The sequence below is a fragment of the Echiichthys vipera genome (assembly GCF_963691815.1).
Source record: "Echiichthys vipera genome assembly, chromosome: 17".
Lineage (NCBI taxonomy): Eukaryota > Metazoa > Chordata > Actinopteri > Perciformes > Trachinidae > Echiichthys > Echiichthys vipera.
In genome coordinates, this window is record NC_139842.1 from 20,303,410 (window position 1) to 20,330,146 (window position 26,737).

The following is a 26,737-nucleotide window of genomic DNA, read 5'->3' on the forward strand; positions in this document are numbered from 1 at the left end:
GTCGCGCCCTGACGACGTCAGACGCGACGCTTCCGTTTTCTGAAAACACTGGAGCGTTTACTGGCGTTAAAATGAGGTAAATACGCCTCGTTAGACACTTTTACAGAAATAATTGATACATTCACTCAACGAGTAATGTTGTTGTACACTGAGCGGGGTGTTTAAATGCAGTCTAACTTCACCACATTCACGCTGTGTCGACAATTAAGTTAGCATCGCACACTCGCATCTCGGCCTCTTTTAGCGGCCTTGAGCTAACGCTAACGTCATGTGTAGTATGTAGCCAATGTTATGTTGTTATCCAGTTACTGTATATCTAGTTAACTAACTGTAGAGCCCTGACTCAACATTGCGAATTGTATTCTCGAGTGGGATGGCCTTTGTCTACCAGGAGGCTGGGTCACTGGTGCACTTTTATTTACAAGGCCATGCTTGGTCTACTGCCTTCATACACCTGTGATTTCATTACACGGAGAAGTGTTGATTGTTGTGGTTTGCGTTCAAATGAGCAGCCTGTTCAATTTGCCCGCACAAAACTGGGAAAAGGGCTTTCGTCTGCTCTGCTCCTTCTACCTTAAACATGCTGCAAAAAGACTGGAAATCAACTGAACTCGTTTCTTTGAATGCCTTTAAATCCAGACTGAGAGCACTCGAGACGACCTCCTTTATTTGTAACTGTTTTTTAAAGTTTTATGTGTTGTCTGTATATTGGAACTTTGTGACTTTTGCTGCCTCTTGGCCAGGACTGCCTCGAAAAAGAGGTTTTTAATCGCAATGGGACTTTCCTGGTAAAATAATGGTAAAATTAAAATATCTAATTGAGCCAGCAGCTGAATCCTAATGAAGCTTATGCTTTGCACTGTCGTGTTTAGCAAATTAGTAGTTTCTTCGGCATAATACAACCTAAATCAGACATTATGATTAAATGTACCAGTGTGTTTTTTGGCAAACAGGTGTGCCTCCATGGACATGCATGGAAATGTCTTATGAAATGCAATTGTATCTTGCAATACTTAAAATACTATGCATGCTCTATGTTGATTGATTAATGGTGGTCTATCGTTGCTGCGATGGACAAAACAAAAGTCTGTTGATTTGTAAAGCAACTAAAAACAAACCCGACTTTAGATAAGATTCAATTGTATTAATCCTCAAGGACATTCTTGTCCCAGATTGCTTAAAATTACGGTAACAATTACTAAAACAATAACATTATAAGATGACAACAATGACAAAATGAAATACGAAAATAAGATAACAAAAGAGCATCATAAAGGTAAAATATAAAATTAAAGTGTCTTAGCAGTAACATGCAAATGACATTACATGATGTAATAGGGATATATTGCACATTATAATGAACATAATATAGCCCATGGTATTGAAATAGAAAAATATTGCACACGAAGATGACAGGTATTTCAAAAGGGTATCATAACTCTCTGTAGGCACTGTATACACACAGAGAATCGCAAATGCACTCATCTGTAATACATGTGAATAACCTCTAATTTTCACGGCATTATTAGTGATGCACCAATCCATTTATTCCGATCCAGTCCGATACCTGGGCTGAGCGTATTAACTGATACCTGATACGGATCCAATACCACTGTTGAATGAATGAACCGTATACCTTGCCATGTGAATGAATGCATCAGGCTTGACATTAACATTTAGCCTTGTTAAAAAAAGGTAACAAATGAACACAGATATAAATGTACTTAATATTATTAATTAAAAAATAACAAAGTGTACATTAGCATCAAAAAGATAGAAATAACACTTCCTTGTAAAGTGCACAGCAAACGGATATTTTAAAATGTCGAACAGACCCAGCTCTATGGAGGACGGACATCTGTCTGCACCGGTTTTGGAGGAAGAAAAGGAGAGAGAAAAGACGCACAGATCGACAGAGAGAGAGACAAAGACAGACGGACATCTCTTAACATTATATTTATATCATTATTCTCAGTTCGATGTGTCAGCGTTCCTTCCTGTAGAAAGGGGAGGAGTTGTACAGTTTGATGGACACAGGTAGAAAAGACCTCCTGTGATGTTCTGTTGTGCTCTTTGGTGGGCCAAGCACTAATCCCTGAGGGACTACACAAAACAAAGATTCTGTGGGAACTCTGCAATTACCAATAGCAACACCAGAAGGCCTATTTTGGAGATCCAAATAAAACCAGTCAAACACAGTGCCAGATATACAAACATATTGAGAAGCTCAGTTAAAATTGAATGAGCTATGGTAAGATCTACAGTAGGAAAAGGATTAAAATAGATGAGTAGCCAGAGTAAGCTGCTAAAAGAAGATCATTGAATATGGGTCAACTGAATGGTTGGTCATTGAGGTAAATTAAACCACATTTTAAAACTCTTTGATATGGGTTAACATGTAGGAAAATCTTGTTAAAATCCAAAGGTGTGATGTCAGAAAGTTATCGATTTCTGGCAGAATGCCCGGAGTCCGTCATAGTCAACTAAAATACACCTGCTATAAATGGTCCTTGTTGACTAAATTGCAACCCGACGAGAGTTTTCCATGATGCAGTGCTGAGTCACATTTTAATAAACAAGAACCACAACAAACAAAGGAATGCCACATTTCTTAAACAAGATTTGGGATCTTAAAGGCTTGTTTTCCCCGTTTGTTTTCTCAGCTCCGGCATGAACTGGAACAAAGGTGGTCAGGGTGTGAAGCGAGGGTTTGGGTTTGGAGGATTTTCCCTGGCAGGGAAAAAAGAGGAGCCGAGCCTTCCTCAGAAATCTCACACAACATTTGGAGGACCCCCAGGGTCAAGTGGATATGGGAAGAACCAGCAGCTCCCATCATTCTACAAAATAGGGACAAAAAGAGCCAATTTTGATGAGGAAAATGCGTGAGTGCTACATCTCTCCCATGCATGTTTATACACATACACAAATGCTCACTTCAACCCTTTGATTTGTGGTGTTAAATAATGCATTTTTGTCATTTTCAACAAGGTATTTTGAAGATGATGAAGAGGAGTCCGGCAGCAATGTGGATCTGCCGTATATCCCAGCTGAGAACTCGCCCACGCGGCAGCAGATGCAGTCTGGGGGTGGTTCAGACAGTGAAGATGACCCCCTGGATGCCTTCATGGCAGAGGTCGAGGTGAGAAGAGAATTACAGTTCAGCAGAGACAAACTAGAATATGCTTCCAAATGCTTAATCATCTGTTTTCTCAAACTCTTTTTTTTCTCCTCCAGGACCAAGCAGCTAAAGACATGAGGAAACTAGAGGAAAAGGAAAAGGAGAAAAAGTCAGCCAAGTAAGACTTTTCATTTGTTGTTCTTGTCAGGTCTTTATGTAGGTGCTTGAATTTTGTATTCTCACCAGAAGGAAAAAAAGAATTGCCCACATGAAGTAATATTTTGTGAGCAAAAGTATAAGCCCTCTAATTGGAGATAATAATACTGTTAAATCGCATGTAACTTTTTTTCTATTCACTGTCTTTAACTATCAATAGAAATTTAGCTTTATACAGAAATTATATCTTAAGTTCCTTCTATTACTGGCACAAAGAATGGCACCTCAAGCAGTGTTTCTGCTGGTTTATTAGCTATCATCAGGTAAGCACTGACCTTAGTCATAATGGGATGTGGGCTGTCTTGGGTGTATGAACGAGCCGCAGGGAAGTTTTTTTTTTTCTCCGCTTGTCATTTCAGGGGTATTCGTGATGACATTGAAGAAGAAGATGAACAAGTGAGTGAGCCCTACAAAGTTCTTCATCCACTACATCGTTGATCAAAGACTTCTTCAGACCAAACATTCCCTAAATCTACCCTCTGTAATCTTACAAAGCCCCCCTGGCCCCTCTATCTGACTGTGCAGGTTGCATTTAGGATTATTATGATGGAGTTGTTTTTCTTGTGTAGATTATTCTTTCTGTTTTAGAAAAGTGTGAACAAAGCATGTTTTATTATTGATTTATGACAGCGAGTGATATGCTTTGATGTGATGTGATATGATATCAGGTTGTGCATAGTAATATATGTCCTTCTGTTGAGCTGAATGTCTCTTCAGGTATAAGTCAGTCACTGGTGCCTGGATGCTGTGATGAGCAGCACACTAGCTCAGTTTTTTACATGAAATGCTGTGCTCTCTGCAGGAAGCCTACTTCCGCTACATGGCAGAGAATCCCACAGCCGGGCTGACCCAAGAGGAAGAGGATGAAAACATTGACTATGACAGTGATGGAAACCCAATCGCCCCTACAACCAAGAAAATCATCTTGCCGCTTCCTCCCATTGATCACTCTGAGGTACAGCTGACACTGCTGATTGAGAACAGACAGTTTAAGAGTGTTGTCTTAACTATGGATTAACCTTTTACGTCTTTAACATGTCTTATGTTATGATTCTTTTCTTCTTCTTTTTTTAACAGATTGATTACCCACCCTTTGAGAAAAACTTCTACAATGAGCACGAAGAGCTGAGCAGCCTGACTGGAACTCAAGTGTTGGATTTAAGGCACAAATTGAACTTAAGGGTAGGTCCGTTATTCATGCACATGAGTATGTAAAGGTTATGTAGCTAAAAGTAAACATGCCATAGTACTTATTACTCTGATTCAGTGATTTTTCTTTTGGTGAAGATTCTTTTTTGTCAGTTTTCCAAGCCTTTATCATATAGGACAGACAGGAAATGGGGTGAGAGAGAGAGGGGGGGAGACATGCAGCAAAGGGCCGCAGGTCGGAGTCGAACCCGCAGCTGCTATATCGAGGACCTTCATCCTCTTTATATCTAACCACCGAGTCACAGGCCGCCCCCAAGACATTAGCCTTCTCCGTGTGTTAACTGTTTTTGTCATCTTCATAATTGTTCTCTCTTTGGATTTCTGTCTCTTTTTCTTGTGTTTCTCAGGTATCTGGTGCTGCCCCTCCAAAACCTTGCACTAGCTTCGCCCACTTCAACTTTGATGAGCAGCTAATGCACCAAATCCGCAAGTCTGAGTACACTCAGCCGACGCCGATTCAGTGCCAGGTATAGTGGAAGTTTATCTTAAGGTTGCAACATAGTTTAACATTAAGTGGCGGTTTCAACAAGAATTGTATTCTTGATCTGGGTTTTAGGGTGTGCCCATAGCTTTGTCTGGACGTGACATGATTGGTATTGCAAAAACAGGCAGTGGCAAAACTGCAGCTTTTATCTGGCCTATGCTGGTTCACATCATGGACCAAAAAGAACTGGAGGCAGGAGAAGGGCCCATCGCCATCATTGTGTGTCCCACCAGAGAGCTTTGTCAGCAGGTAAGAAATGGGAAGGGACTGAGTCAGACTTTGCGGATGTAAAGAGGACGTTGTTAAGCGAGTAATGTGCATCACTTTGTCAGATCCATGCAGAATGTAAGCGTTTTGGGAAAGCCTACTCGTTGCGTTCTGTGGCGGTATACGGAGGAGGCAGCATGTGGGAGCAGGCCAAAGCTCTGCAGGAGGGAGCAGAGATTGTGGTGTGCACTCCGGTAAGAAAAGAGACGACCAACTTCGACCGGCCTTTTGGAAGAAAATTCACACTCCACTGCTCCAACAAATGAGATATTTACTGTTTATGTTTGCACAGGGTCGTCTCATTGACCATGTGAAGAAGAAGTCCACGTCCCTGCAGAGAGTGTCATACCTGGTGTTTGACGAGGCTGATCGCATGTTTGATATGGGCTTTGGTGGGTTGGCATAATGAGTTTCCTATCAAAGGTGTTTTAAAGCTGTTTGTGCACTGCAGCTTATGTCTCTTTTCATTTTCAGAATATCAGGTTAGATCTGTTGCTAGTCACGTCCGCCCAGACAGACAGAGTGAGTGGGTTTCTTTAAGTATTAAGACAATGTAACATGGACATCGGTAGCAAGGCTTCAGAGGGTTCTTTTTAATAATTCTTAATATGATTTCCTTCACAGCCCTTCTGTTTAGCGCTACTTTCCGAAAGAAGATTGAGAGGCTGGCCAGAGACATCTTGGTGGATCCTATTCGTGTGGTCCAGGGAGACATCGGAGAGGTGTGCAGCATCGTACATTATCAACAACTAATGTGTGACTTGAAAAAGTTGAATGTGTTTAAAATGCACAGATAATTTTAGCCTGATAAACTGAATTGATTGTTATGGCAGCAAATGTTGAATGTTTTAACATGTACAATCTTTACTCTTTCATTTAAATGTAATAAAATTAAATGCAGGCTTTAACATGCATGTCCCATATTTTAATCACCTTACTTCTCTGAACAGGCCAATGAGGATGTCACCCAGATGGTGGAGATGTTGCGCAGCGCGACAGATAAATGGGACTGGCTGACCAGGCGGCTGGTCGAGTTCACCTCCTCCGGCTCGGTCCTCATCTTCGTCACCAAGAAGGCAAACTGCGAGGAACTGGCTACTAACCTGACCCAGGAGGGCTACAGCCTGGGCCTCCTGCACGGAGACATGGACCAGAGTGAGAGGAACAAGGTCATCAGCGACTTCAAGAAAAAGAATTTGCCTGTTCTTGTGGCCACCGATGTAGCTGGTGAGTACAAGAGGAGGTTGTGATGGGAATGGGAGATGTTTTTTTTACCTTTTTCCCTCCTTGCCGCTTTCTGTTTCAAATTTTAAACATTTGCTCTTTGGTGTGAAAGTGACCAAAGTATCCACAATTGCTGTTTGCATCCTCTGCCAGCTCGTGGTCTGGACATCCCGTCAATTCGGACCGTGGTGAACTACGACGTGGCACGAGACATCGACACGCACACACACAGGATCGGTCGAACTGGTCGTGCTGGAGAAAAGGGTGTCGCTTACACTCTCCTCACCAACAAAGACACCACATTCGCTGGTGACCTTGTGAGAAATCTAGAGGGAGCTAATCAATCTGTTTCCAAAGAACTAATGGATTTAGCCATGCAGGTGAGATATTTAATCAAAGAATCACAAGTGCTGCAGATTAAATGTATTGGGTTTGGGTTTTTCTTTAGGATTTAATGTTTTTAACTTTATTTTGTTCACATTTCTTTCCCAGAATCCCTGGTTCAGGAAATCCAGATTCAAGAGTGGTAAAGGGAAGAGGATGAATATTGGCGGGGGTGGTCTTGGTTACAGAGAGAGACCAGGCCTGGGGGCTGAAAGTTCCGTAAGTGACTAATTACTGCACTCTCACTCTCTGTTTTTTTCTTTAACGTGAGTAGAATCATGGTTATTACAATGCAAATTTAAAATAAATTAATTTTAACATAACTTTCAGACAACGCCTGTAAACTTTGACCATCTGACGGCCTTAAATGCTCCATGATGTTGAAGATATTTCTTTTAGATGCTTTTAGAGTTCCAATGCAATCAGGCGCTGTGGTGAAAACCCCAGTCCTCTGGTTCATTTTAATGTGGGCATTGTGTTACGCCCCAGGGGAAGCCAAAAAAACAGATTAAACTTTGGAAGAAATGATACCCGACATCACGCTGGGGTGGCCAATCACATAAGTGGCGATTGGACTTTGTCAGTCCGCTTCGAGGCGGTGAGAGAGTAAGGTTACAATAAGCATCCGTGCCTATACCACTGCCATGTGATGGCAGCAAAAAAAAAACATTAGGGTAAAAAACTAAACAAACACACTTGTGTAACAGCTGTTTCCTTCGCGAAGCTCCAGCACAAAGAACAGCAGCTCTGTCTTTTCTTGAATAGTTGCTGTGAAATGGAGCGCTGAACAAAAACTCTGTAAAGGAAAACAATAACAGTGAAATATAAAGTATACTTGTGCTACATTGGGGGATTAAAGTTCACAACAGGACGTCATCCCACATCGCCACACAATGCCTGATCTTGTCTGAACGCAGCCTAACTCTGTTGTTTTTGCAGGAGCGCAGCGGCAGCATGTTGTCTTCCACTAGTAGCTTCGAAGGTTACAGCAAACCAGCCACTGGGGCAATGGGAGATCGCATGTCTGCGATGAAACAAGCCTTCCAGGTAGAACTCTCTCCCTTCTGTTGTTCTGTCTTATTTTATCTTTAACTTTATTTCACAGTTATCTGATCTTAATTGTCACATTTCCTTTATGTTTAGACTTGATTTTGCTCCAATTCTGTTGCTGTGTCATTTATTTTTCAAACTTACAATTCATGCATTTTACCTTGAGACTAAAACACTGTTGTATTGTAACTTGTGTTATGGGTAAGAGAGTAAAACTCGCTGTCTTTTCTATATTTTGGTTATTTGGTGTCGTAAGGATTTCTTGTTTTCCCAGGCAGCTAATCTCTTAATGTCTCCTTTTCTTCTAGGCTCAGTATAAGAGTCACTTTGTGGCTGCGTCCAGCGGCCCTCCAAAGCTCACCACCAAGTCGAACAGCTCATCTTGCTGGACCAGCGCCGGCAGCCTTAGCTCTGTGCCCACCGAGTCCCCCAATGGTTCAGAACGAGCCCAGACCGCCACCTTGTGCATGCCTGGCTTCACCAGCGCCGGCTCCCTGAGCTCCGTGCCCACCAGTCAGACCAGTCCACAGCACAGCTTCCCTCCGCCTGCTCCTCCCCCACAGAGAGACACCCCGCGAGACAGGCACGGGGAGGACCGGGGCCGCCACGACAGTCACCACCGCCACAGCGACAGGAGCGATCGCCACGGCGGAGAGGATCGCCACGGAGACCGGGATCGCCACGGAGACAGAGATCGGGACCGCCACGGGGAACGGGACCGGGACCGAGACCGCCATAGCAGTAGCAGCAGCAGCAGCCGCCACAGCGACAGTCGTAACGGAGATGGAAGCAGGAGGGAGAGAGATGATCGGAGGAGTGAGAGGGACGGGGGAGACAGGGGGAGTGGGGAGGGGAGGGACAGGGCAGATGATAGCTTTGCTGTCCCTGAACCACCAAAGCGTAGAAAGAGCAGGTGGGACAACTAAAGAAAACAAACACACACATGAATACAATAATATGTGCAACTAACTGCTCCATGATGAGTTTGTCTGTTGTGTAGGCAGAGAGCAGAGCGTATCAGAGGCTGCTGACTCCTGTCAGGTTGGTTAGATCCTCATGATTTGGTCAGAGCTCAACAGAGCGTGTCAGAGCGGCTCAGACAGTCACTGTACATATATCATCAAGACTGTTATTATTGTAAGTCAATTAGGCTCAAGGAATGGAGCTGTGATGAATCCTGCTGTCAGTAAACAAGTCAAAGCTAGGATATGTTGGTTATTGTCTTGTTTCCTCTCACTGAGTTTTGTGCTTGCAGATCTGAAGCTTTATCCCCCCAGTGTGTTTGTGTTTTGTTAATCTACAAAGCTAAATAACTCCCACAACTGTCATTTTTTTTATTAAAGCGCTCTGTGATGATGATTCACAGTCACACGTACATGTTAAAACTGTGTATAGCTCTTTTGTCTCGTATTCAAGTTCTAGTGAAGTGCCTTTCTTTGGCACTTAGTCCGTCTATGCTTTTACAATGTATTTCAAGAAGATGCATTTGTTTGTATGAGAGGAAAGTGTTCAGAAACTGTGAAGTTTTGATTAAAAAGACTCCTTTGGCATCTACACTTGTATCTGATTTCTTCTAGTTTGGTTAGTTTGTGCAGGTAACGTGAATTAGATGTTATTTTTGTCCTTGCATGTGAAATTCATGAGGCCGAGAGCGTCAGACATGAGATGCGAGGCACATATTTCACCATGAAAAAAAGATTTCATAACTATTTTTCTCTACTTTTTCTTGATTACATTTGAAGATACATTAGTATTATAATAGTGCCATAAAATACTGTTTATATTCAGATTTTAGTGCAGAGTAGTGTGTATTTTATGACTAAAATTACTTTTATTAAACAATTCATTGTACAAATCATTTCATCAACGTAACATTTAACATTTCAAAGTGCAGAAATTGGCATGAAGAGGCAAAGAAATAAGTAAAAAGAATACAAATAAATACAATACATATGGTCACACACAAGAGATGCACTCAATAAGGTATAGTGAAGAGTTAGCACAAAGTTAAAGTTTTGTTTGAGGTTTTTTGATATTGTTTGTTTAGCTCTTTGGATATAAAATAAGATGGTAATTTGAGAATTATATGAATCTAAAATGTGGCTTGAATGATGAGCAAATTATAGACATTGCTTATGCAAATGCACCGTCCATTAAGTCAGGATTGTTGAAACTCAAACACATCATAGAATTGCAGACGTTATTGGTAATGTTTAAAGCTAGAAACAGAATCCTACCAGAGGAGGAACAAAAGTAGTTTTGTTTTACATCAGAAAATGCAACTTACAGGAGGAAGTTTGACTTTAAACATCAGTGTGTACGGACAACATTAAAACGAATGTGCTCATCTGTTAAAACTGGGGTCAAACTGTGGAATTCACAGGAGGATGAATTAAAAAGTTATCTGAATATTTTTCAATTTAAAAGATCGTATTTAACCTAACATATTGAATCATATAAACGTGACGACTAGCTTGATGTACATATGTTATAAACCATATATATATGTTTAGTATTGAATTTGGCTGAGAACTGTGCGAGGGTCGGGGAAATCAGGGGAGGTCATCACATGTTTGTGTTCTGTTGCAGACAAATATAAGAACTGTATTCTTCTTATCTGCTCCTTTCCATTCATGTAAATATTTGAATGTATTGTATTTGTGAATTGAATTTATCATTGTGCCATGTAACGAATATGCATTTTCATGAAAGGAACAAATAAATACAAATAAAAATTAATATTTGGAGGAATATGGATTTAACTCATTTCCAGATCATAAAACTGTGATTAATTTGCACAGTTATTATCAATGCGGATGTTATTGTTGTACTATGATAGCACTAACAACATAACAGTTCTAGTACTATTGCTGGGACATAACGTAGCATTGCAGTTCTTCACTGTGAACACTGGGGGACAGTGAACACCAGTGGTTTTAAGTTCACTGACCTCCCCCTGTTGTTTTTGTCTGATGACAAAGGGATTTTTAACAATGATGACACTAATATTGTTGAGTTGTAGTCTCTCACAGTGATTCAGTTCAATTCAATTCAATTTTATTTATAGTGCCAAATCATAACTAAGGTTATCTCAGGAAAGTTTACATAGTAGGTATAGACCACACTCTTATGATTATATTAGACTTATTTATGATTTACATAGACCCAACAATTCCCCCGTAGAGTACGCTACATTAACATGATCATTTAATCATTTTTGATTTTTGTTGATGTATCAACCCAAATGTGTTGCAATCATATCGACTTTATTGATTTGCCTCTGAAAATGAATTAAAACATCTTCAAATGCATATTTATTTTTTATTTTCCAGCCCAAATTATGATTACGTTGATAATATGGTAGTGTTTAGAAATATTTATGACATAGACATAGAAACAAATGAGCACTTAAAAAAAAAAAATAACCACAAAACTTATTTTTTGTATGTGAAAAACCCTGTTAAACTAAATATTAATCATAGCATCGCAGAGTTTACTTTAAAATGTGTGTGGAAGACTTTAAAGTTAAAAAATGTAATGCAGGACTTTTCTACTTTAAACGTTAAAAACGTTTAAAAAAATCTGGGTGAAGCTAAGTGGAGTGGGGTAATATTCATGTAAAAGCTAGACAGTGCCATCCTAAGTTATTTATTTGAGACACTTTCTCACTTTTGAGATAGTAAGTCATGATTTTGAGATGGTAGGTCATTATTTTGAGGTATTAAGTCATGGTTTTGAGATATTAAGTCATGGTTTTGAGATATTAAGTCATTATTTTTAAGATAGTAAGTCATTATTTTGAGATGTAAGTCTTTATTTTGGATACTTTCTCAATATTTTGAGATAGAAAGTCATCATTTTGAGAGGCTAAGTCATTATTTTGGATACTTTCTCAATATTTTGAGATAGTAAGTCATGATTTTGAGATATTAAGTCATTATTTTGAGATAGTAAGCCAAGATTTTGAAAGGGTAAGTAATTATTTCAAGACACGTTATCATATTTCTGACATACTAACTAACTAACTAACTAACTAACTAACTAACTATCTTATAATGACTTATAAGTAAGAAAAATACAAATGTGAGTGAAGCTTATGGGGCAGTGGACAGAGCCACCCTTGTTCCATCTCAGTGCTGATTTGTCCGACCGGCCCGTGAACGCATCAGAAGCAGATGACAGCCAATAGCGCGCGACATCCTGCCGAGGAGAGAGAGAGAGAGAAAAAAAACGGTTCTGTTGAAAACCGACACGGTGAAGCGAAGCGGAGGGCAGAAACTCACTCACCGGCACCGGGACCACCGTTAAAACAAAAGCCTCAGCAGGAAACTGAATGAGAAGAGACGGCTAAATAAATATCCGCCTCCAAGCCACTGAGCGAACCGACTTTATCCGCCAGCGTGTCGCAGACCAGAAGCGCAGATGGTGAGTGATTTTTGTTTTAATCGGCTGTTCAGTGTCTGCAGCCTCCCCTCCCTCCGCTGCTCTCCTCTTTTTTATTGTGAGGTGATGATGTCCGTGCACGCGTTAACGGTCGGGGAGCTAACCGGCAGCCGTTTGTTGTGTAACCGGATCGGTGTAAACGGTGGATGTAACGTAAATGAGGCTTTTGTGTTGGTTTTAATGAGGATTTAAACGCCCGCCGTCGTGTTCCTCTGTGAGCTAGCTGCCTGTCTTAACGGCTCTTATTGGGGCTTGCTCCGGTATGGAGTCACAGCGGTGCCATTAAAAAATAATTTAAAAATGTAAAAATAGAAATGGTAATCAAAATAATTTTTATTTATTTATTGCATATATCTACATGTATTTCTGTATATAGTTATTTTTTATATTTAAAATGTTTTTATCATATCCATGACTTTATTTTTCTTACAATAAAAAAAAAATTCATATTTTATATATGAATCAGACTTTAAAAAAATATGTTTTTATGTATGATACATAAAAAAACATTAAATATTTTTATGTGATCAAAAAAATAGATTTATATACGATCCAGGATTTACATTTTTTTATATATATGATCCAGCATTTTTTTATATAAATGATTCAGATAAAAAACATTAAATATTTTTACATGTGATCCAAAAAAAAAACATTAAATATTTTATATATGATCCATGAAAACATTTAAGTTTTATATATGATCCAGAATTTAAAAAAAAATATTTTTATATATGATCCACAAGAAAATATTAAATATTTGTATATATGATCTAAAAAAAACAACATATTTCTGTATATTCTTAATTTTATGAGAGAGAGAGAGAGAGAGAGAGGGAGAGAGGGAGAGAGAGAGAGAGAGAGAGGGAGAGAGGGAGAGAGGGAGAGAGAGAGAGAGAGAGAGAGAGAGATTTGTAGTTTTCTATTGGGCATATGTGCTGTGATTTTGTCATAAATAAGCCATAGCAGATTTTTGTTGTTGCAAATATATGTTGTAACTGGCCCTGATGTAGGCTCCAACCTGCCCAGTGTTACATAAAGGTCTTTAGTGAAGTAAGTATGCGGTGAAGTAGTCTGTAATAGAGATTTACCCCCTATTGAGCACAAACAAAAATAGCACATAAAGCAGATCTTATTGTGACATTCACATTAAGGCTAATACCATGTTTCAAAATTATATTCAATATTATCAAAAGTATCAAAACTATAAAGAAAAATCGATAAACAATCAGATTTTCAATCCAAGGCGGCAAAAATGAAACAACAGGGAACAAATCAACTGTGTTGGTATGTGTTCAGTGACTTTTACAGTAATAAGTTAATCAAAAGGACGTCACAACCTTAATTCACATTAGTATCCTGGTTTCTATTATTATCCTGTTTTGAATCTTATTTGCTATATAACATATATACATGATTATAACAGTATCTGATCCTCTCTTTTTTAATAGCAGGGCCTACTTTTTGAAAAACAATTGTGGTCCAGTCACAAACTTTCTCAAATAACAGCTAAAATGCCTTTCTGAAAACATTTTATGTGAGAAATAGGTAATACAGTAACAGAATATCATGCTAATTCTGTCTAGTTTGACAGCTTGATCTGAATTTCGTGAGCCTGAAAAACTGCAAACTGGACTGTGACGCTCATCAGTCTTAAACCCGCCCACATCAGATAAAGGCTTGTGATTGGTCAGCTGGAAAACTGTCTGCATGGGAGAGGGGCCAGACCTATCTGCCAGAACACATGCATTTGAATTTGGCAAATTTGTCTGGTTTCCAGGCTGTGAGATACTGGTAAACTCCAAAAAACAGATCATAATACCAATGCCCACTCCAGTTTCACCTAAAACTCACCTACAGCTGCTGTGTAATCCCAAAATGGCTGAGTGACTGGATTAAACATCTGTGTAAATCTGCGTCAAATTTAAAACATGTGTTTCACTTTTTTATGCAAATCTCTTGCCTGTGTTTATGTTGTCGGGTAGTTCACAAACTGCTCTGTGGTCTGGTAAAAACACTTTTCCATCCATCCAGGGCACCACATTTGCAACACTCTGTCATTATTGCCCTGGCATATGGCAACAAGGCTTAAGTATATGGACATTTTCATTTCCTGCCACAACCAGTGGGCTGCCTGGCTGTAATTTCTGTCCCGAGTTGACACACACACACACCGCACAGATTGACACCCTGCTCTGTTGGCTGATTTACGTCAGTTCTCCGGTTGGATTTGAGAGGCGGTTTGTCCCAAAACAATGAACCAATAATGCAGATTTAGACAAAGAACGTTGTACAAAGCTGCAGTGAGGAGTAGTAACATTGATTTTGTTTGACCATATGCTCTTCTGTCCAAACAATTGCCATTAACGTCACAAAAAGTGGTTTGTTGGAGGCACATATGTCCGGAGGGGATGGTGCTTTCCTGTTGTCAGATGTGCAGTACTAAATGGATCGCCAGCAGGTCCAGGCGACAGAGCTGCAGGCAAAAAAGGTCCAAATAATAGTTTTAATTATCTGCATACTCGTCCCTTTCATGTATTGTGTCACGCACATACGATTCAATGCTTCTAGGTGATTTTATCTGTTGGTGTATTGGTTTGTATGATTATTTTGTTTCAATCAGCAGCTCTTTGCTGTTTAAATCCTTGTATATTCTCAGTATTAAATGTCTTAACAGCCATGCACTCACATTACTTCTCTGGATGTCAGCGCTGCTCTAATGCAGGCTATCTGGTTTGAAAGGACCTCAGGGCAGACTGTTTAGAAAGACTTTAACGTGTAGAGTTTCCTTCAGTATCGGACGTCCGAGGAGCCACATTCTGAAGTCTGTAGAGCTCTGTGGGAATCTGCTCACTGAAACTTAGATGATCCGCATTTGATCGTGAGGAAATCACTACTTAAGATGACTTATTTAGTGGAGCAAAGTCTAAAACATTAATTCCCCCTGTCCCTTGGCCTTTATTGTCCAAGTCCACAGTTAAGGTGCCTTCAGGGTGTGAGGAAAATTGTCAAAGCAGATATTTGCATGGGTTTTTCTTTTTGAAGACGGGACGGGGCATGTTATCCGTAATTCCTGTCCTGGAGGAGAATTTGTTTGTGAAGTGTTTGTCCCCTCTTCCTCTTTGGTACGTGATAACATCTGATCAGAAGAAGCACTTGAGGCTGTTTCTTTTCTACCTTCTGCGAGTTGGAAAAAGGCAGCAGCCCCTCTCGCTATGTCAAGTCAACACAGGCTCCAGGTCTTCAACGCATTCTTCTACAGGCTGTCACTGGTCTTGTTCTCTGCAATTTTAAGAAGAAAGTCTAAACAGACCAGCTGCTGTAGCATACCTGAACCAGCCGTTCGCTTTTTTTTTAAATGAACATCGCAGGTTTGAACACCATTTGGTTTTGGGTCTAAAGAGAGATGTAATACGATTTTTTTATTTGCCTTTTTGACTGAAGTCTTGGTGTTTGGTTTTTATGAGACTGTATATAGATGTCTGACAAATGATTAGAGAAGTTAAGTAGTTTTGAATGTGCCCTCAGGTAGCTTCGTCAGAGGAGTGACAAAAGGAAACGCAGTGCTTGAAATTATAGGGTCCAGTTCGGTCATGTTGTCATCTGCCCAAGTCCGCGAGGGTCAGAGTGAACTGTGCAGCCCCCCAAAAAGGGTCTGCACTGACTGTACGCATATCAGTCAGTGCAGATACATTATATTGGAGTGTAACTGATGGTTTAGACGGGCATTGTGGAGCACAACTACTAATTACAAGTGAAAAATAATTATTACTTGTTCTGTCTAAAAGGGGAGCATCTTCTCAGAAATGATGGTACAATGTGTACAATGTTTCTGGGTCTTTTTTTTTACTCTGAAAGACTGTAGACCTCTTTTTGAATCAACAAGAAAAAGACCACTTGTGGTTTTCTACCTTTTTTCATGGCCTTAAAATCATCTAGACCTGCAGTTATTAATTGATTAACCAGTAAGAGGGTCATCAGAAAGATACATGCAACAATTTTGTATTATTCCTTGTAGTAATGTCAAAATAATCCTTTGTTCCAGAGTCTCCAATGTTGCGGATTTCCTTTTTTTTTCTTTGGTTTATATCCTTGGAAATTGAATATTAAGATGGCACCTTGATAATGGCCATTTTCCACAGTTTGACATTTAATAGACAAATGGATAAGACGGGTTCCTGTTTTTTTCCCACTTGTCAAACTACAGCAACATAGCCACATATTTAGATAAATCCATGAGGAGAAAGGTCTTATCTGGAGAAAGGTCTTATCTGGACAGGAAGTGAAAAAACAAGTATCTGGCATCAGCTGACGAGCTGAAGAGACATGCAGACATTTGTTACCCTGTCCCTTCAAACACAGAAAAATGCCCCGTCACTATCTCGTTGTATACAGGAAGCTCTAAAACAGAAGAGAAGTAGTTGCTGACCGAAACGCCACCCAACACGCTCCCAGATGTGATTACTCTGCAGATCGGGGTGGTGAACCTCCATCTGCACTCTCAAGCTCTACAATCATCGGTTCCCCAGCAAGTCAAGTGTCAAAACCTCAGCTAGTACTCACTTTTCCAGCACAGAAAAGTTTTGTTGTTTTAACCGTGTACCAATCTCGAGTATTTCTTTCCAGGTATCTTGTCCACATAACTTGCTTCGTCTCATCATGTTCAGTTGTTATTGATGAAAGATTGCTGTGAAGGGGTGCTGATATATCTTCCCCTGCAGCAGCTGTTGTTGTTGCATCAGTGACACAGCGTGTAGGTCCAGAAAGTGCAATATACAGTAAGATGTTATCTGCAAAACGAATTACACTTACTTGTGGTTTATGTTGCTAGTACTGGAGTGGAAAGTGTTGTTTGTGATTAAACTGCTTGACAGATGATAGCTGGGCTCATTATTACTGTTTCGTTGTGTTTTTTGAGGGGTAAGTGTCTTCACGTTTGTTCTGTTTTCCACTCTGCTGTCCCAAACGATTAAACAATGATCACATTTCTAAAAATAATGGATGAGAGAGTGGGAGCACGTTTTTTTTTGGATTAATGACACAAGACGTTTGTTAACATAGTGCCTGCCTTCCCTTCTAGGGGCCTGCTGCAGTGAATCGTGCACCACAGTGTGTATTGAGTGATGATCAAGTGTGAAGCAGTGGGGGGGGGGGGGGGTTAGTCTCATTGTGTTGTGTCCATCAGCAGCACTAGGAATAGATAAAAAGGAGTTACTGCTTCCCATCTGAGCTCTTTATGAACACATTGACCTTTCGCTCTTGTAATATTCTTTGGAGGTGTTGTAACTGTTCAAATTGGCTGTGATTTACGTCAACAGATAGCCCCTGTAAATAGAGAAGATTTAGACAAGGGGTCTGGTTTGTGCTCATGGCGCCTGTTTGACTATCATAACAGTGAAGGACTTGCACACATTATTTTAAGGTTACTTTCTGGATTTTGAAAGAAAAAGGGCGTTGGTGGTCAGTGGCCTGAGGGGGAAAAGGCAGTTTGATTTGTGACAGTGATGGTTAGGATCCTTAGCACAAAAGGTTAAACCGAAACTTGTCCTCCAGTGTGCGGATGAAGATGCACAATTAAAGAAATAGTTGAGAAATACCAAGCCCCCGACACAGCTACTTCCTGGTTCATCCAATAAGGAAGTGCCAAAAACTGCAGTTCGCAGAGTGGCCACTAGGAGTAGTTTGTACAAAAGAGCAGTTTCTCATTGGCCCCCATGTTAAACAGGCCGTTTTCACAGCATAATTAAACCTGTTTAAGACCTGGTACATAAAACCATTCTAGGCTGTATGTTTAGGTCTTCTCTCCATGACAACACTGAGGGGGGTGAATTTTTTGTAATACGCTAGTTTTTATTTTATCGGAGGTTAAAGTTTATGAATAATTAGAGGGGCTGCCTCTTGAGTGACAGCTAGCTGCTGGCCCTCACTTCTCTGAAGGTGCACGTCAGCCAGATGGACATACTGTATGTCCCTCCCCCCTGATGTCACATACATGCCCCTTTTTGGGTAGAGTCAATGGGAAATAGACTTGCTTTTTGCTGAAAGTTAGATAAGACGATTGATAACACTCTCATGTCTGTATGGTAAATATGTAGCTACGGACAGAAGCTGATTAGCTTAGCATAGCATGAATAAACGGAAGAGAGGCAAACTCCTATCATGGCTCTGTCAAAGGGTAAAATCAAATAGACATATAGACTGTAGGTCTTTTTCCCCTGTTTACAGTCTTTATGCTAAGTTAAGCTAATTGGCTGCTGGTTGAAGCTTCATATAAAACATACAGACACGGCAGCATTTCTCTTTTCCCCTAACCCTCGGCAAGAAAGTAAATACATTTCTTAATGTTTTACTATTCCCTTTAAAAAAAATTAGAGGTGTTCCAATACCATTGTCTCCTTTCAAATATCCAAACTTGTGTATCAGCCGGTACCGATCCGATGCCAGTGCATTTAATATATATATATATATATATATATATATAATGGATGTGATATGATAAGTATGATTGTGTATGGCTCTTGCTGATCAGACCTGCAGACAATTCGCATTTGGTTAGCCCTACAACGAGTCAGAGCACCGAAACATGCAACTTTTCATATTTGGACCGGTGACAATCCTGTGATTGGCCCGGCAACGTTCTGGTCAGCCGGAAATCTGTCTGAATGTGAGTTGGGGTTGCTCAGATGCATCTGCCAGTGCAAATAAAACATGAACTCTGCAGATTTGTCTGGTTCCCAGGCTAGGAACCTGGCACTATCCTACCAAAAGCTTCTGGGTGGTTGCAACACGAATACAGAACTGCACACACAGGCAGACGTGCAGGTGTGACTAAAACCGAAGCGAGGGATAGTTCCCCACTTGTGTGAAAGTGGTCTTTGTTTGGTAAGACACAACTCTCCAGCTGGCTCTGGCTTCTCACAGTGGTATGTCAAATTGCTTCACAGTTAAAACAGTGTTTGGCCTAGCAGATGTAATGAACTCCCTACAAACCTTCTTTATCTATGTTTACATTGAACACCTTGTTCTGTGCTCATGAAGGCCCTATGTTTCCCACTCCCCCATGTATTTGGTTGTCCTTTTGTCTCTTTTATTTAGCCAGGAGGACTCTTGAGCTAATTTGTGACTTGTATGCTCCTGAACAGAGATCATAAATCTCTTGTAGGTTGATCACTCTGCTGCTGAAGCATTCATACAGAACAAGAGATTTTTAGCGGTCATGTATTGGGATGAAAGTCAGTCAGGACTTTAGCTGCTGCTGTCCCTGTCAGGGCTCTGAAAGACAGAGGAGGCCAGATGTGTCACAACAACTTCCTGCCACATACGAGCTGTTTGCTGGCAGTCATGCACATATAAGGTAAAAGAACCCAAGATGGCACAAGCTAATCTGAATTCTTCCAGGATGTCTGCGTCTGTGTTTGGAATGCATGCCTACCCCCTAACATGGTTACTAATCTTAAAAAGCGTTGTTTTTACAAAATAAACACTGGTGATACTGTGACTTCACTCAGATCGGTTTTCCTTTTTTGGCTGCATCAATTTCACAATTTCATATGTACAGATAAAGCCCTTACTGACCCCATTTTCCTTCTCTTAGAGCCTCCAGCTGCACTGTGAGAACTTACACATTTAAAGTTTTCAATAGTGTTTCAATAATGTCGAGAACACCAGTCACGCATGTTGGCTCAGCAGTTGTGCTGCAGGAACAGGAAGTGGTCGAACACACAGTCTGCTAGATAACCAGCACCGCGAGAGCTGTCTGCTGGCTGAGCAGCAACATTAATTGAGCTCAAGAGGAATGATGGAGACAGTTGGGATGTGATTGCATCTACAGGAAGCTGCATGGCCTCACTTAATGAGCCAATCGTTTCAAAAGCATGTCATCCGGTTCTCAGAAGTGCAGACAACACCCTTGCTGCTTTTCTTACTCGGTTGGTAAGTGGTGCATTAAGGTAAAAGGGTCAAAATAGTATTCAATATATACTGTATATGTACATGAGACAATATACATTTGTCAACCAGTGTCTGGTTGTTTTATGTTGGGAGCGATGTTGCACATCAGTGAGCAGGACCTCTTTGTCAGCATGAATTGTGTGCTTAATACACTGAACCGTTTGTGCTGATCATGGCAGTGATGTCTTTTGAAGAGAGGATGACTGAACACCACGTTCAAGTTATTTAATAACTATATTTTAAGTACAATTCGTCTTTTTTTTACAGCAAGTTAAACACAAAGGCCAGATATAGCATACATCATGTGGTGGCAATCAAAAATCAGTGCCATCGACAAGATAAATTAATTATTTTTGTCACTATGAAGAAATACCTTGATTGCCATTGTCTAAAATCAGTTTCTCTGTGATTTTTTTTGGGGGGGGACTTACTGTCACATAGATCATGATCAAAATGATGTATATTGTTACCGGTGCAACACACTTTTAAGTATCGATCCCTTTAACGACTTTTGATCTCCACTCACGTCAGGTCATGGGTTTAATGAGAAAGATGGATGCACATGTTTCATGCTGTCATTTCCATCCTTGGTTTTTCATTTTGCCTACAAGGCAAGACATTTTGCAAGTCCAAGAGTAATAGACCTGCAAAAATGCAGATCATCAGTTCCCTCGGATGCCAAAGATCTCCTTCTCGTCGCCACTCTGGTACCAGTCTGTGAACCCCACAACCCCACCTCTACCACTTCCTCCAGCTCCAGCCAAACTGCCTTACATAACAGGATTTTAGCAAAGTCTGCAGTGGACTTTTCCCCTGCATAAACAGAGGCTGCCCTTCTTCCCTGCACACTGGCTTTACCATGGCAGTTACTGTGTACACGTCTGAATGTCTCTCTGTCTGTTTATTATCCGCTTGAACTACCTGTTAGCCCTGCTGAGAGATGTGGCCGTGCTTGTTGCTGCTGGGGACCAACGGCAAAGCTCCAGAGGGGAGATACAGTCATTACTATGTAACTTCCTCCAACTTGAGTTTGTGGAAGCTTTTCTTTTTTTTTACCTTCTGAGCGCCTCAGGGGAAGTCTTTCAATTCCTCCTGTCATTGTGAAACAAGCCGTAAATACCTGATGTGCAGGGAAATGTAGTGACCTGCGTTAAATGGCAGCCAGAGAATTAAAGAGTAAACCTACAATTGTGTGTGATTGTAGGGTTTGAGTGAAAGAAATGCTTTATTACATTCACAGATTACAAGGTTGCAAAGATAACGAAGAGCAGAATAGGTGTCTGTCATGTTATGTCACTGTGAAATCTCCGACCATTTGTAAGAGACTCCAGGTTTCGTAACTGAAAGGCTGGTTCTGAGCTGTTGTGCTATGTCGAGGGCAGCCCCATGCAGGGCGTCCCACAGCTCGGCTCACATGACCAGACAGACGGCACCTGATCCTCTCCCAGGGGTGCAAAGAGACAGGTGGAGCGAATAGAAAGAGGTGGAGAAAGAGAGTTCAGATTGACACAGTGGTAAAGGTAATAAGAGGACAGTGAGGAATACATCCTTCCATTCTTCTGTTACTTGTAATCTAAAGGCCCTTTCACACATGCAGAAGGTTATCCCAGTAATTTACTGGTAACTATGTGTGAAGAGGATTAACAGGACTACTATCATACTCTACTGTTGATTTGACCTAATAGTAGTTGTTTTCATACATTTGTTTACATCTTCTGTTTGTTTTTCTGTCTGCTTTTCCAGGACTCCAGGAACACCACTGAAGAGAAACCTGTCCAGCGATCTAAGGTAAATATGCATCCCTCAATCATGGTTCTCTGTTCTTGTTCTGTGGGCGTTACTCTCGCCCCACTTCACATTCATTAGTCTTTTGATCTCCGAAAAGAATAAAGGACATCTTTCCTGCGTTTTGTGTCTTTTTGTAAACGCCAGCTTTCATCTCAGCAGCCGTCTCTCCACTCCTGTACCAAAAGAGAGATGAGCTCGAGCGAGCTTTTCCATTGGCACTTTAGATCATGGGCTGACTTCCAGTGGAATGATAAATCAGCAGTTAAATGTGTTGTTAAGGTAGACAAGCATTATCTGGGAAACAACATCTTTTTCTTCTTTTTCTAGATTACTACATGTGTTCTATTGCGGTCCAAAATCGATAAAGTTTGAATGTCTAAATTTCTCTCCGTCTTTAATGATGTCACTTCCTCTGACAACCACACACACTTGTGATCAGTTAATTGCATGAGTGTGCTTATTTGTTAAGAGGAAGTCACACAACAGAAGTAAAATACTGGGTCCTGATGAAGGTCAATAGACCGAAACGTTGACTAAATAAAAGAGCTTCTAGTCAGTGCGGGAGCAAGTGGTGATTTTTTTATGTTAAACATCACATTTATTCACATGGTCATGGAGATAAAATTATCACCAAATTATCATGTCAAATATCATTCATTCATTCATTCATTCATTCATCTTCAACTGTCCCTGTCGGGGTCGCGGGGGGCTGGAGGCGATGCTAGCTGACATCGGGCGTGAGGTGGGGTACACCCTGGACAGGACGCCAGTCTATCACAGGGCACATAGAGACAAACAGAGACAGACAACCATTCACACCTACGGGCAATTTTAGAGTCATTAATTAACCTAACACGTGCACGTCTTTGGACTGTGGGAGGAAACCGGAGAAAACCCACGCAGACACGGGGAACTAAAAGTCATTCATATGGGATTTGCTCTCCCGGCTGGAGGCCCAGGGCCATGAACACCGACTGGCTTGAAGATGGACTCAGCTCTCAGTGGTGTGGTAGTGGAAAGATACTGGGGGTCGTGTGTGAGTGTTGTGGTAAATCTCTGTTTATGTGCTCAGTCCTTCAGCTTTAAGACCCAAAAGGAAGTGTGTGCATCATGTGAGAAGACGGTCTACCCAATGGAAAGATTGGTTGCCAACAACCTGGTCTTCCATTCAACATGCTTCTGCTGCAAGCACTGCAACGCCAAACTGAGGTGACTACAACTATTATGCGTTTTACTCTCTTTAGACTTCTCTTGGTTCGTACATAACCGTTTCATCCCTCCTCTCCCCGCAGCCTTGGCACCTTCGCAGCTCTTCAGGGTGAATTTTACTGTAAACCCCACTTCCAGCAGCTGTTCAAAAGCAAAGGCAACTACGACGAGGGCTTCGGACGCAAACAACACAAAGAGCTCTGGGCCTCCAAGGAGACAGATAATATAACAAAGACGGCATAATCATGTCTGCCTGCCTGTGTCCCATCCCAGCCATGCCTCTTCCTTTTTTCCTCCTCCTAACACCTCCAGTACATCACGATGAATACGTGCCTCATATGCTGGGGCACTGTTCAATCACCCACGCTCGCACTCGCTTTTTAAATCAGAACAGATGCACAAACAGCTAGGAAATGACTGGCCAGTCATAATCCATAACATTTAAGATTAATTGTGGGGATATATTTTGGGTTCAATTTAATTGATATCTGTATTTTTATTTTTAGTTTTTTCATTTTAATTTCCAATTTCCTGTGTGGAATTGGCAGTTGATTGTGACCAAAAGCCTTCTCTGGTATGGGGAGTATAATAATAATCACTTTTTAAAATTCTTTTGAATCATTTGCACCCTTTGTCACCTTTTTTTATACTGTATGCTCAGGCAAACATATCAGAGGGTTTACAGAGCATCCATGTTTTGCAGTAGAGCATACACTCAGGTCAATTTTCACACAAGGCAGATAAAAAAATCAAAATGGTTTCACTAATTTTAACAACACAAATCAAAATAATATTCCTCGGTAATGTGACTTTGCTGTCCGTTTGTTAGGTTTCACATATTTGAGGAACAAACAGGGTACAGAGTACTGTAAAATAACCGCACACATCAGCAACGGCTCACCTCTCGTGTTTTTAATTTTTGTGTTTTAGATTCATTGTCGTTCGCTTCATCCCGAGGTCCGTTCTTTTGTTTTATTGACCACTGTAAGTCTTATCCTTGCATGTTGGGATGACTGGGTCTTAATAGCCTTATCTTATGACTGTATCGATCTTTTATGTGTTGTGAATGATTTTATTTTGTTTCATTGATGAATAGGAAATCACTTTTTAACGTTTGTTTTGGAAAGCACTTGAGTTTGGATTCGATCGATGTCATGGCATAAGTTTGATCCTCTCTGAGCTTTTATCGATGGTTGACATTTTAATGGTATTCTCAGATTGTGTTTTGTATACTATCTGTACGTAGAGCTGTAGTTTGTGATTTAGTGAACATTCCTCACCTCACCTTACCGTATCGTCTCGTCTTGCACATATGACCACACACAATCACCAGTACAAGATAATAATCACAGGGAAACTGAGGCCTCGTTCCCAGACATCGCTCACTCCGTCGCATGAAACGTCTTTAGGAGGAGTTGTTGACACTTCTGTCACAAATGAGGATGTTGATGGACGGAGTTTAAGCCTTGCAGGACAACCACACAACTTTGTCCCTTCGTCATTTCACGCGTTGTCAGTTGTTGGCGTCTTGTGGTGATTTCTCCTCTTCTGTATTTGAGTGTGTTCATATAGCTGGACAGTTTTTTATGGGGGAGACAGACAGATCCAATCACAGTGGCTTGAACCTCCATCGTTTTGTTACCCCACCACCCCCAGTCCCATCCAGTAAGCGCGGACAGGTTTCCTCTTTCTTTTTTTAAATAAATGCCTTCCTGTTCTCATCTCCTGTCTTATTCGCTAAATGCATCTTAGCACCTGGACCTATTTCTGAGCTTTTGGATTGACAGTAGGTGGCTGAGGGAGGGGTTGTCACTATTGGTCCCGATGTGCTCCTGCATGCTGCATGCAAAACCCATTGCAGAGCACCCCCTGCTGGGGAAAGTGTGACAGTGTTTAGTGTGAGAGAAAGTGAAAAATGACATGTCCCTGAACTCAACATAGCCTTTATTCAAACTTTTTAAATGCGTTGCCTCGGTCTGCAGGTGCAGCTACTGCACTCCAGACACTTTTTTATTTTATTTTATTCCAACACCTAAGATAAATTAACCCAGTTAGAGACATCTATATTTCGTTCTACACAGAGAATGAGTCTAAAGCCATTCAAATATCTCGTTTGAGGAAATGTCTGATTACCACTGAGACTTGAATGACACTTGAATGACACAAAGTGATTTTGTGACTGAAGGTTTACTGTGAATTTGAGCATGCTGAGCAGAATAGAAAGCTTAACTAAAACCGATATCTGCTAAAAAAAAATTTTTTAAAGAAGCCTTAGAAATGAATAGCTGCCCTTATTGCTTTTTCCAAACAATTCCTTTGAGAGCACAGATCTTCACAAAGAAATTCTGATCATGCCTTTTCAGAAGCAGCCCTGCTTTCTTACGAGCCCCACACTTTAACATGGGATTATTTAACTCAACCAGCAGCCATTTTTCCTATCTAACCACTTTTTATCCACATAAAATGTAAAATAACTCTGTATGACAATGTCCATTTTCCTTTTTTTTTATTTTAAAACGGTCCTCTGGATCCCTGAGAATGCTTTAAAATCAAGAGTATTGTATCTAGAAATGCCGTCTTTGTCATTCTCTGTAAGCATAGCAGTTCGCCAAGGTACAACTACAGAATATGTGAATTGCAACTTCGAAGTGTACCAGAGCAGACGAGGTACACTTAACACTGGTGCCAAGAGGCTCAGGTGAATGATTGCAGTGAGACGTTGTAAATGTTAAACCTGTGAGTCATTTCATTTTTGTGCTTATCTTGATGTGGACTTGCTTTTCAATGCTGTTGTCATCGAGACATTTTAAATGTATGCATCCTTGAAAATGTATTCTGTATTACAGACTTGACCTGTGGATTGAGGTGGCCTTACAGCAAAAGGACGCTTGGACTGCGTTTTCAGTCGTTCTCTATTCTCCCTTCTCTCTATTGCTTAGTTGTGGTATGGAAGTGTAACATTTTAAAGATGTAAGCGGCCCCCCTTTCTACGCCAGTACACACAATCATTTTGTGCATTTTCTTTCTTTTTCTTTTTTACATGCTTTTGGAGAAAAAATAAAATGCTGGTGTTGATTTTAAAGCTGTGGTTTTAGTGTCTTTATTCTGAGAAGATTCACTGACTTGACTCAAGGAAATCAAAATGTTCAGGTATTTTATGGATCTTTTCTTTGTACTTGTATGCCACTACAACTGGGAGGAATGTTGTACTTCTTACTCCACTACAAGTATTTGACAGCTTGAGTGACTTTACAGAGGTCTCGGGGAAGACCCAGGACTAGGTGAAGAGATTATATCTCCACACTGGCCTGGGAACGCCTCAGGATCCTCCAGTTAGAGCTGGTTAATGAGGCCAGGGAAAGGGAAGTTTGGGGTCCCCTGCTAAAGCTGCTGAG

General features: G+C 40.7%; 2 protein-coding genes across 3 annotated transcripts; both read left to right on the forward strand.

The window, feature by feature from the left end:
* The first annotated feature begins 21 nt into the window (after positions 1–21).
* On the forward strand, positions 22–9,506 carry ddx42 (DEAD (Asp-Glu-Ala-Asp) box helicase 42). 2 transcript variants are annotated; one of them, XM_083930829.1, is made up of 18 exons: positions 22–76; positions 2,664–2,882; positions 2,989–3,139; positions 3,235–3,296; positions 3,694–3,730; positions 4,137–4,289; positions 4,412–4,516; positions 4,891–5,010; positions 5,100–5,276; positions 5,360–5,488; positions 5,587–5,686; positions 5,769–5,816; positions 5,919–6,016; positions 6,245–6,521; positions 6,672–6,898; positions 7,011–7,121; positions 7,842–7,949; positions 8,261–9,506. In XM_083930829.1, exons 1-18 carry the CDS (start codon positions 72–74, stop codon positions 8,876–8,878), a joined length of 2,745 nt encoding a protein of 914 aa, XP_083786955.1. In that variant the 5' UTR covers positions 22–71; the 3' UTR covers positions 8,879–9,506. The 2 variants fall into 2 exon arrangements, with proteins under 2 accessions (XP_083786955.1, XP_083786956.1); XM_083930830.1 differs by lacking the exons at positions 22–76; positions 2,664–2,882; positions 3,694–3,730 and having other exon boundaries at positions 3,063–3,139.
* Positions 9,507–12,196: 2,690 nt separating this feature from the next.
* On the forward strand, positions 12,197–26,376 carry limd2 (LIM domain containing 2). Its single transcript, XM_083931754.1, has 4 exons — positions 12,197–12,377; positions 22,089–22,133; positions 23,206–23,342; positions 23,426–26,376. The coding sequence occupies exons 1-4, from the start codon at positions 12,375–12,377 to the stop codon at positions 23,583–23,585; spliced, it is 345 nt and encodes a 114-aa protein (XP_083787880.1). The 5' UTR covers positions 12,197–12,374; the 3' UTR covers positions 23,586–26,376.
* The last annotated feature ends 361 nt before the right edge of the window (positions 26,377–26,737 follow it).

Coding starts and splice junctions, on each gene's coding strand:
- limd2 (XM_083931754.1), top strand. Junction 22,134..23,205: donor AACCTGTCCAGCGATCTAAG/GTAAATATGCAT, acceptor TTATGTGCTCAG/TCCTTCAGCTTTAAGACCCA. Junction 23,343..23,425: donor CACTGCAACGCCAAACTGAG/GTGACTACAACT, acceptor CTCTCCCCGCAG/CCTTGGCACCTTCGCAGCTC.
- ddx42 (XM_083930829.1), top strand. Junction 2,883..2,988: donor AATTTTGATGAGGAAAATGC/GTGAGTGCTACA, acceptor ATTTTCAACAAG/GTATTTTGAAGATGATGAAG. Junction 3,140..3,234: donor CCTTCATGGCAGAGGTCGAG/GTGAGAAGAGAA, acceptor TTTCTCCTCCAG/GACCAAGCAGCTAAAGACAT.